Here is a 12,218-nt window from a genome sequence, read left to right as displayed (position 1 = left end):
GGTAGGTCAACAGTTATTTTATAGCATAACTTTTTTATCTTGAATTTTTGAGCATTTTTGACACTAGATTATTAAATTATGAGGTATTCGAGTACTAAAAGTTACTCTTTATGTTGGTATATTTCGTTTTTTGTTGAAAAGTTCTTCTAATTTTTTTTCAGATTTTAAAAACGAAAAACTTTCAAATCGATTTTTCTAGAAAACGGTGTGTCCTACCGACTTAAAGCAAGAGTACCTTTTAGTACTAGAATACCTGACAATTTAATAATCCGGTGTCAAAAATGCATAAAAGTTAAGGACAAAAAAGTTATGCGATAAAATACCCGTTGCTCTACCCAAAACGGACGCCTATGACCGGTACTAGAAATTTGCAATGGATGGAATCGATTCATCTCTGAAAAGTAAATATGTATACCAATTTTTGTTTTTCTAAATAGAAGCCTTCTGGAGCTATTTAAGAAAAACTAATTTCATGACGCCATCTTCAAAGAGCTCTAGCTTCCTTAAGAAGCATTTTCGGACTAGGTGAATTGGGTTAAATTGTCTTAAAATTATCTGAGGAATCTCCTGTCTTCGTTTGTCGGTAGAGTTTCTGGACACCCTGTATATAGAGTAAGATAAGGTAAGTTACGTTATAAGTATTTTGTATATGGTGTATATTCTGTGTGACTATGTTTTTGTTTTATTTTGATTTAGCTATCTATCTTTCCTGTATTATTTCTATTTTTTATATAATTTTTGGTTCCCATAAGGTAACCAGTGGCGCCCAATATTTTATTTTTTAATTTGACATCCTTATTTCGATTTTTCTATTTTTTTTTTTCATTTCTAAGCTAATAAGAGTATACTAACAACATCCCTTAAAGAACCACCCCATATCTCTTCCGATTCTGAGCTACTAGGTCATGTCCTTCATTGTGTAACATCCCCTAATATGACATAACAACATCTTGTCAAAATTCTATTTCCTTTTCATGTTGTTCTGAAGCTATTTTCTTGTGGCATTTTTATAATCAATTATTTTCAATGGGAAATAAGCCACAATTTTACCAAAAAAATGATTTTATTAACGTTTCGACGCCCAAGTCGGGTGTCGTTGTCAAAATACAAAATAATACTAGATTAAAAAAAATGTTGTTGCTTAGTAAAAAAAAATTCTTCTAATAATTTATTTAATCTGACTCATTTATATCGGCAATTCAGACAGGTATTATACATTTTAAAGTAGAGGACTTTAAAATGATATTGCCAATATTGATGAGTTGCGTTCCTGGGACGACTTTACTAAAAGATAGTTCATTCGATTACATGAAAGCAACCTCAACTGAAGAATATCCGCCACAAAAATCATAGCATGTGATCTGTCTTTAAATAGACAACCAAATGCAACGGTGGCAGTAAAATTCTCGCGCTAGAGATTCCATAGTAAATCACGAGGGAAAACCAGGAAAAAACCTCGTGATACTATCCCGACATCGTAAGTATTTGGGCTTACATTTAGTTTACTCTTAAAACTAATACCAAATTTTGACTTTAATATATTATATGCTATTTTAAATTATAAATAATACATAGATATTATATAAATAATACTAAAATATAATATATATGTACTAACTCGATATGTTACTGACTTAATAATCGTGGTATTTTCTTTCTATTGACTTCCTCTTTTAGTATGGGTAACCACATCCTACTGCATTCTACCTTTTCATGTTATACAAATGTCACCCTCTTTTGGGGCATGTTATATAGTTACACCCGAAAAATAAGCTTGGAACCATAATATTTATGCCAGATCTCTTATTTATGTCATTGCATCGCAAATTCCATTTACAGAAATTTGCGACACATTTTTGTAAATTTTTATGATTTTAAGTTATTTTTCGGGTGTAACTTCAATGATACATATTATGCAAAAAAATATGTTGCCTCGCAGATTTAAAATGCGTTAATCTCTAAAACAGTTGAGTTTAGCGAGATAAATGTAGTATACCTTTTTTAAGTAAAAATATTAAAAGAATAAAAGTTTGCATTCAAAAAGTATGTAGAGTGGATAATAAAAAAATTGAACCTATTAAATGAGCGCTGAAAGGCGTATGTGGCGCCCTCTTTGGCAATGCATCATTTTTGGTGGAGAATTTAGATTTCTCATCCCAAAGAAACCCTGCTTACCAAATTTGGTGTTATTATCCCATGTTTCTTAGGAAATATTCAAGAATAAATAAAATAAAAGTTTAACTTTGACACCCTGTATTTCGGATATTATCAACTTTCGTACCAAAGTAAGTTAGCTTAAATCGACCTATTTTAAGCTCAAGAATCGAAGTTTAAGTATGGCCCATTTTTACCAAACACCCTGGATATACAGGGTGTTAGTACATAAGTATGACAAAGAGTAAGGGGTAATTTCTACAAATGTTTCTACATGAAAAAATAATGACAGTTTGCTATATAAACATATGTCCGCAAATGCTTCGTTTCCGAGATACGGGTGTTCAAAATTTTCTTACAAATTGACTATTGGTTGAGGTATGCAAATGAAATCTGCTAGGTTTTAAAATGTAGCTATTGCGCATTTTTTACATATAATTAAGAATTTTATATTCGCCATTGGCGCGCGTATGAGTAATGGTTTGAAATTATTAAAAAAATAGTACGCCACTGAGATATTTCAAATTAAAAATCATTTTTGAACTCCTTGAATTTGTGACAAAAAATCTATCTTCTCTTTTTTTTTCATACGACCGCGACGCTTCGTTTTCATGCAAAAAATAAAACATCTTAACGCTTACAAAGTATTCGACGAAGTTTCTATATGAACGTGTAGAAACATATTTCGAATATATTATACTTTGTAAGACGTTAAGATGTTTTATTTTTTGCATAAAAGCGAAGCGTCTTATGAAAAAGGGAAGAAAGATTTTTTGTCACAAATTGAACGGGGAATTCAGAAATAATTTTTATTTTGAAATATCTGTGTCGTACTATTTTTTAAAAAATTCAGATAATTAACTTTACTCCAATGGTGAATATAAAATTCTTAATTGTACATATGTCAAAAAAAATGCGCAATAACTACATCTTAAAACCCAGCAAATTTCATTTGGTTACCTTTGCCGGTTTTAGAACAATAAATAAATCTTCAGTTTGTAAACAAATTTAACACCCCGTATCACCGAAAACCAAGCAGTTGCGGACATATGTTTATAAAGCAAACTGTTATTATTTCTTCATATAGAATTACCCCTAAAGTTGAAACTAATAAATGTCGGAATCACTGTCAGGGATATAACTAAAATTGAATGAAAAGAGACATTCAAAAAAAGAAATAGAGGAAGACTACTTACATACAGATATTATCTTACTACACATGACCTTAAAAAAATGAGGATTGCTACTTTTGGGAAAAGGCTAAATACTCATAATATATGAAGTATAGTTGAGTTTATATATTTTTTAGAATATTTTGTGTATTAAACGTGTTAATACCATGTTTAAATTAAAAAAATATATATATATATATACCTATCTGCAATTGCGTTATATTTTTTAATTGTGATTATTTCCATTCTAACCCTCTTTAATTTGTTTTTAAATGTTTTTTTTTGGCAGGTAACAACCGAAAAATGTCTACAAGCTCTGGACCAATCAGATTGGGATGTTATGAAAGCGATAAAAACACTAAAATTGCAAAATGTTGTCAGTGCCGATCTATCCATATGTTTCAAGGGTTTGGAACATACCTCGTGGGATATTACCAAAGCTGCTCAATGGATTTTACAACAAGACGGTGAAGTAACTCAAGTATAATGGAACTTTCTTTTTTTATATAATTGTTGACGAATTAAAGTATACTACTTGTTACTGCAACACATATTGAGATACTATAAAACATACATGTATTTAAATCCTTTAGAATGGATTCTAAACTTCCAACTTAGTGCACTAAACGATTTAAAAAAATTAGATGATGCGATAGCTATTTCCCTTATGTCAAAAATATTCTTGATTTCATGTTTGCTTTATTTAACTCAATTACCTCATTTTGAGCGTATGCGTCAATGCGTGCCTACTTCTAGAGATCTAATTTAGAGTATTATCTTATAAGCTCTATGTTTATGTAGATGGCAATAACTTTATTTATAAGCAGTAAAGTATAGATCTCATCAAATTCCTATATAAAAATGTTCATTTGCAATAAATCTTTTGGTTATTCTCCAACAGTTGTTATTTTCTCAATAATCTTTGAGAAATGAAATTCTTTTTTCTAGGTACCGTTCTCAAAACAAATACTGTATACAAACACCAATATAAGTGAAACCTCTGAATTTCAATGTAAGCATTTATATTGGTAAATTATTATTCGAATATTTGAGTTTATTATTCAAATCATCCAGTAATACTTCATCATTTCTGCTGTTGTTACTAATATTTACCTTTAAGAATTAGATCTCATACAAAATATATTCTTAAGATAATTTTACAGAAGTGGAAAACAGTCGAAAATATTAAGAACTCGTTTACTATCATTGTTTTGTAACTGCCACAATCTAATTTCTAGATGATCCATACCCTCCTTCCACGTTTTACTGTCCTTAAAATTGATTTTTTTTCATAATACGTTAATTTGGAGCATTTTGCATTTGGGTAATTAATTTTGTTAAATGATTATTTGATATGAATTTAAGTTTGGAAGGTGTACCAATCTTAAGGTTTTAAGTATTCGTAATAAGTAATTATTTAATAAATTAACATTTAATAATTGCACTATAAACTGGTGCTTTGTTAACTTTAACGCTACTGAGTCAATAAATAACCTATCGTTTTCCTATATATTAACTCATTATATGATAATATTATTATCCAGTTTTAAGGTGTACGGCTCTCACTCCCTCTAAGATAAAAACTTATCAGACCCAGCTGTTTTGGTTTCTAAGAGGTTCTTCGGAATAATTAGGAGAGAAAATGCCTCCGTATTTGAATTTCCATGTCTTTGTAGTTGACGATGTTTTTGTTTTAGTAGGGGAGGAAAGTATGCTAAATGTGCAGTCACTTGAGCGCTTTGGGGACCTATTGGATTGTGAAGATTAGGTTCTAAAACCAAAAAAAGTTAAGTAAAGTTTTCCATTTTAGTGGGGACTTTCCATTTTTAATTTAATTTTTCATTTCCAACAATCGTTTTTCCGATTATAGCGCCATGTATCCATAATTCGAAAAAATGTTTCAAATAAAAGTTACTTATTTTTCCGTAAGGAATCCCCCACCCCACCTCCGTGGGGGTCGTGTTTGGTGCCATTCGATAGATTTTTCAAACATATTGAATAAATGTAATTTTCAGTTTTTCGATCTGATGTCCATTTCGCGAAATATCGCGTGATTCGTTAAAATTTTAAATTTACCCCCCCCCCCTCACCGTGGGGAGTCGTGTTTGGTATCATTCGATAGATTTTTGAAAAATATTGAGCACGTATTTTTTAGTTTTTAGATCTATCGTTCATTTCACGAAATATTCGATGTTTTCTTGTGAAATTTTGTGACTCACCCATTTCCTTACGCCCCGCCCAAATCGTCAGATTTTTGAAATATACACTGATTTGCATGTACTTAACTTACCTGTGACGATTTTAAGTTTTTCTAAGGATAGATTTTTTTTCGGTCCCCCTTAACGAACTCCCCTGTGTTTAGAGCAAATATATGGAGAGGTACTTCTACAGGGTACCAGGTTTCTCTCCGTATGATAATTTTACGGGCTCGAGTTACTGCAAAAATCCCCGCTTGGGCTCCCCTACTATTATATTTGACACGTAGATTAGTTTTGTAGCTGGCCACACACTTACTGATATCGAAGAGGCCGAGCGACTGACAGGCGGTTAATTGAAGCCAAAATCACCACATACACGCAGTTTTCGTAAAGGCGTTGGCACGCTCGGTCACAAAACTGCGTGTGTGGCGTCTCAACTGCAGTTCATTAACTTAACTACTCAAATAACGGCCTTCAGTCCTGGCCTGCATGCCATGGCCTCTTCGATATCCGTAAGTGAGTGGCCATCATCCGTAAGTGAGTATGGGATCTGATCTTTATGCGCCACTGGTTGGTCTATGAGCACTGTTGGGAAGTATTGATAATAAAGGAGTTAGTTGGTTTATAGAAGTCCCAGGTCTTTAGCTATCTTTTGATGAAAGAGCTTTCCTACTGAGTTATGCCGTTTCAGGTAAGAGGTTTATTTTTGGTGTATGCTTAGTTAGAAATGAGTTAATGATAATTTGTTGTTCTGAATAAGTCTGAGCTGATGATTATCCCATGAAACCCTTAACGCATCCTTTCTGTTGAGGCTCTAAGATATTGGTTAGAACACGGTGTTGGTAAATATTAACTTTGTGTGGTGACACCAAAGTTGGTATTTGGTTGTAACCAATCTATATCAATGTATACAAAGGATGTGACCAATTTATACAAAGTTGGAAGGCAAGTAATAGGGAGGTACTTGTCTAGATCTTTGGTGTTATTTTGATCTTTAGATATTAAATAAGTTGTTTCCTGAGTTAGGAATGATGGTGTTTTCTGCGGATTAGAAATATAGTGATAAATTAATGTTAATAAACAGTCATGACACTCAAAAACTTCTTTAGCCAAAAGTTTTGAACTGCGCGTAGTACAGGAGATGTTTAGTTATAAAGCTTCTTTATAATAATTTCTTCAGTAGTGAAGGGTTAGTAAGGAGTAGTACTGTAGTATTGGCAGTTGTACGTCGTATCTTAAATCCATCCAGCATTGATGTTAAGAGCATTTGGTGTGGAAAGTTGGTTTCCCAAAAACTCATGAATTTGGTCTTGGCTCGGGTACGATTGATTAGCACTTTCTGCAGTGGAATTGAATTTCCTATAGGACGCCTTCTCGATAATACACAAAGTGTATTATCGCATTTCAGGTGCTACTAAACTGAATAAACGGAGAGTTTTTGTTTTAATGTTGGGCTGTGCTGTTTTCTGGGTGTTGTAAATGTCTTACAGTGCTCATCGTTATTTCTTCAGCTTTTTGATTATTTTCCCACTTACTTAACCCATTAGCGCCCACTGTACTTATTTAAGTACAACTGCTATTTTGACATGCTAGTGCCACCCACAATAAAATAGTTATAATTCTTAATAATTACAGGAAATTAAATACCCCTAAGACGACAACCGTAACAGATTTCGTTTAATGATTCACGTGGTTTGTTAGTTTTGATTTATTGCTTATAAAGAGAACACGTGCGTTTTTATTTTCTGGACATCGACTTTGAATATTTATAATAAGTGTCTCTTATTTGCTTCTTTTTACCATCAAACGGTTTACGTTAGTTTATAATAAGTTTAGTGAACGGCTTACGTGATTAATTTTTTAGAATTTTAATTATAACGTGATTTATTTGTTGTTAAAATTACGTGTACTCATATGAGTACAATGGGCGTATGGGAGTATTTTTGATATTTTACAATATTTGTGTTAAAGATACGATTTTGAGAGTGTTAGTGTTCGAAATGTCTATGGAAAGAAATATGAAGGTTTACCTTCAGCTTTAGAAAATATTCTAACTGATATGCTCACTGACGAGGAAGACATTGCGGATGATAACCGTATAGAAGGAAATTTGACACTTCCTAAAGACGTTGTAGTAGAAATTGAAGTTCATTGCTTTTCGAATGAAGACAAAGACTTAGAAGATATGTTTTTGGAACTGTATGGAACCTGTAGCACAAGTAAAACGAAGGTCAACTGCTGCTAAGGCCAAAGTGGATGTTTCTCAACCTGCTTTATATAAAAATTATAATAAGTCCATGGGTGGTGTAGACTTACATGATCAGCAAGCATACAGTTACCGTATCGGAATAAGAGGAAAAATGGTGCTGTGTGCTTTTTACTAATCATATAATATCAACATAACTATTGTAAATAGTTGGATATTGTATTAGCTGGCTAAAGATCAACAAAGTAGTCTTCTTGATTTTTAAAGAGTACTTGTAAGTCATTATTTTGGTTTAATCCGAATCAATGTGTATGAAATCTACACCTTCCGGAAATATTCTGCTTACCGCTAGGAAATATGAAAGAAGACATTTTCCAAAAAAACTTATTAAACAATTAAGGTGTGCTCAGAGTCACGAAAGAGCCAGATGGAATTGTGAAAAGTGTAATATAACTCTTTGTATTGAGAGAGACTGTTTTAAAACTTTTCGAGTAAATATTTTGTTGTCTTACATTATTTATTAAGACGCTGTAGTGCTCAGTGTACTGATGTGAGTACATATCCATATCTAAGTAATTCTATTTTTTTTTTTCAAATATAGATGATTTCAAATATAAATATCAAATATTTATTTGTTGTTTTGTTACAAATAATAATATTACTAATAAATACCTAATGCAAATTATAGTAATTCTTAAAATGAGATAATGTGGGCCCAATATGCAAATATTCCAATGTATGGACTTTCCTAGTGGTAGTCATAGCTCAGGTATTCAGGTACTGGCTTACCAAGCTGAACGGCTAATGTTTGATCTTGGTATTATAGATACCAGAAATTTTTCAATTTCCAATTTAAGCCCACCGTGCTTCGGAGGGTACGTAAATCCGGGGGTCTCGGCTACGTAAATAGCCGTGAACACTAAAGCCTGTGTCAGAAGATTGCACAAATGGAAAATGTACAAAAGCCAATTGGCTGCAGTACGACCAGTTAAAACAACAAACGGGCTTGTACGACATATACCTTTTTTAAAAGAGTTTATTTTTGGTATCTGGTGTCCGCTTCGTGGGTTTTGTTCCGTTGAATTCTTGTACGGAACATTTCGCTTAACAAGCTATCGTTACTGCCATTATCAGGTGGATATGTAGGTTGCTTGTATGATAAGTGCCGAGAGTTTGTATAAGTGCTGAGCTCAGGAATATTTTCATGTATTTCATTGGGGATTTGATATACAACTGCCTATTGGTTGTGAATCTTGTTTGTGTCATTCTTTTTAGACTTAGATTATATTCGTTTCTTTATCGATGTTTTTTCACCTAATAATAGAAACGCAAAATATCCTTCATGAACACAGTCGATTTCATGCTTCGCCTCATTCGCCTAACTTGAAGGAACGCAGGCTTATGTTCCAGAGCAACACCTTCAGCGAGTGGAGCTCTTGTTGTTGTTTGGCTCGCTTGTGATATTGTTGGGCTCTAGCTAATTATATGGCAAGTGCCCGCCTTCTCAGCACCCTGCCACCGCAAGCTTTCACCTCCAGAGTCGGCTCCGAACATGCCCTGGCGATCTCCAAACAGCGACCTTAAACATATATATTTTTTCACCATTTTATACCTACTCTTAGGTGCCAGTTTTAATTCCACGGCAAGCGTATGTACTGTCCTCTAGGTATTGGTACTAAGAATGGCCAGAGAACATCCCCATTCGCAGGGGGACGCTTAATAGAAGAACAAAACTCTCACAGGATAGTATTATTATTATTATCTTAAGGATAAGTATATAAGAAAACCGTAAATGAACTTTTGATTGGTAGTTAATATTTTAATCAATGTGTTGAAAATAGAGTAGGTAGCTGTCAAAGTTAGCATGGCTTTTATGTAGAGTGGAATTAAACTTTAAATCGGTCGTGTTTCACTGTTTTCACTTAGACTGATTTTGAAACCGTTTTCTTGTGGTATTTTAACATTATTTACTATTTTTATGGGAATTAGATATAATTTCAGCTAAAAATACGTTTATTTTGACGTTCCACAATCGATGGTGGTTAAAAGACGATGTCAAAATAAAATTAAAATTTATAAACAAAGTGATATCTGTTTTAACTCTACGTTGACCACCACGTTGACAACCAATGCTTTTGAGCGACTGTGCATCTGAAAATACTTAAATAAGGGATAACTTTAATGTAATAAAAGCGTTTTGGTAGAATTATGGGTTGTGGGTTAGGCCACTTATCATAGCGTCATTTATTATATCCAGTAATACTTGGACGCGATTTAGGCAAAAAATTACATTTATATATTTTCCACACAACTCAAAACATATATCGCCTGATCTTTAATTCCGTAGTTGAAGTCGAAATGTCAAATATAAAATATTTTAATGAAAGTTGTGATTTATTCCCATTAATATAGTGCATAATACAAATAGTAAAATTTGGCATTATGGTAATTTCAATAAAAATTGTTTATACTGAAAATAAATTTATTTAATATAGATTGTCTTTGTAATGTCAGTTTTACAACATGTTTCTAATGCAGACCTTGAAAGATAGATATACATAATTGTAAATGTAATGAAGATAATATAACTGAAATCCCAAAAATACACTTTCTTTAAAGTAAATTGAAATTTTACAAGTAAAATTAAGGCATATTTCCAGTAAAAATAGTAAATTTACTTATGGTATAAGTTTAAAATGGTATATGGTATAAGTTATGATATAAGTAAAAAATACCATATTATCTTGGCACGACAATTCCATGGAATGGAAATATATTTTTAATGGCTCAATAAAATTTGACATAGTAGAATGGTAACTGTCAATTGTAAATATTTTTATTTTTTTATTTCTATTCTGTACTAGTCTTCTACAGATGTTTTAATGTTTTTCTTTGTATTCTGTGAACAAATAGGGCATGCCTTGAAATAAACCTATCCATTAAAAAATTAACCGTCTTCCTTATTTCTCCACAAGTGACAAAATTGTGTTTTGGTTTTTAAGTTAAATATACATGAATTATGTAGTACTGGTTAGATTGTATAACAACCATTCATCAATGTTATTGCAAGTGAAAATAATTCGGCCGCCTTAGGTACAGCATCAATGTATATATTAATGGAATCCGTAGTTAATAGGGAATAATGAAAGATGATTCCTACCAAAAGTCACATAAACCTTATTTTAAATAGAAAACCAAAAAGTACTGCGCGTAATTCCTCAATATCAACCAGTATATTATACATAATTTGAAAAATATAAGTTCATGATAACCTTGTTACAACCTATCAAAATAATAACTACAAATTGTCAGAGGATTGATTTTTGTCTTTTCTTAAAAAGTATTCACCAACAGTAATCTCAAGTCTACTTGAAAAGTATGACACTTAAAGCTAAAATAAATACCAATAAAAGAATTAATATTAAAATTAAACTCAGCAGGTTTCCGGGTTGAACCCGGAACCCAGGTTTAGCTTTCAGTATAACCTTTCCAAATGAGATCAACATCTCTATTATTCAATTGTTTATTGTACTTGTTTAAATTTTGTATTAAAAACATTGAGAATAAGGGTATATAATGAAAGGCCGCATATGAAATGCCTCCCGAAATAGGATTTCTTACCTGTCGCTAAAATGGTCACATACGAATTGCCTCCCAAGCTTTAAATAAATTACACGCTTCTAATCTTTATGTGAAGGTGAGACGTTGCCACATCTTCGTCCCTTTGTAAATTTTTGGTAAAATTGGTATTTTGTTATTTTATTTATTTTATTTTCAACCTTTATGTATTAAACATTATTGACACCAGGCGGTATTTATATATTTCAACTAACTTATACATATATAATTAGTTTTATAACCATTATAATATATATTTTATAATAATCATTATTTTTTATTATTAATAATTTAACAAAAAATACAAAAACATAATATAGTTATTTTCCTAACAAGTGCAGAAAGTCATTCTTTTCCGCACGCGACTGCAGTTTGCCGAACGACGCGAAGCGGGAGTTCGGCAAGCAGTCGAGTGCGGAAAACAGACTTTCTGCAAGAGTTAGGAACAATATTTTTTCTAAGAGTCTTTAAAAAATTACCAAATCTTAACCAATCAATTTAATTAATATAAAAATACATACACAAATTAATTCTTTGACAATGTTATCAAAACCAAACTTTCAATATAATTAGTTAGCATGACGACGATCTTGGTTTCCATGACGATGATTCAAAACGACTGTTATTGTCTACCGATTTGACTTTAGAGTATTATGTCAAAATAATTTTATTTCATCGAATTGTCGCGTTAATATCAAAATCTAAATAATATCTAAATATTAGTTTATTGCATGTATTATAATTACGTTAAGGCCATATTAACATATCTAAATTAACACGCGTGCGGAAAAGTAAAAACCGCGTGCGGAAAAGTAACACGCGTGCGGAAAAGTGAAACTGTCTAAACTAAAATGCGTGCCCGAAAGAAGA

The 12,218-nt window shown here is 32.0% G+C and overlaps 1 protein-coding gene across 3 annotated transcripts in view; it reads left to right on the top strand.

Annotated features, from left to right (window-relative positions):
- Nucleotides 1-10,681, top strand: part of LOC126888763 (activated Cdc42 kinase-like) — a 1,045,651-nt gene extending 1,034,970 nt beyond the window's left edge. For all 3 annotated transcript variants that reach the window (XM_050657144.1, XM_050657145.1, XM_050657142.1), the window contains one exon: nt 3,616-10,681. In XM_050657144.1, coding sequence (XP_050513101.1) covers nt 3,616-3,813 — 198 coding nt within the window. In that variant the 3' untranslated portion in view covers nt 3,814-10,681. The remainder of the gene's footprint in view (nt 1-3,615) is intronic.
- The last annotated feature ends 1,537 nt before the right edge of the window (nt 10,682-12,218 follow it).

Source organism: Diabrotica virgifera, chromosome 7 (genome assembly GCF_917563875.1).
Source record: "Diabrotica virgifera virgifera chromosome 7, PGI_DIABVI_V3a".
NCBI lineage: Eukaryota > Metazoa > Arthropoda > Insecta > Coleoptera > Chrysomelidae > Diabrotica > Diabrotica virgifera.
This window is presented reverse-complemented; position numbering and strand designations above follow the sequence as displayed.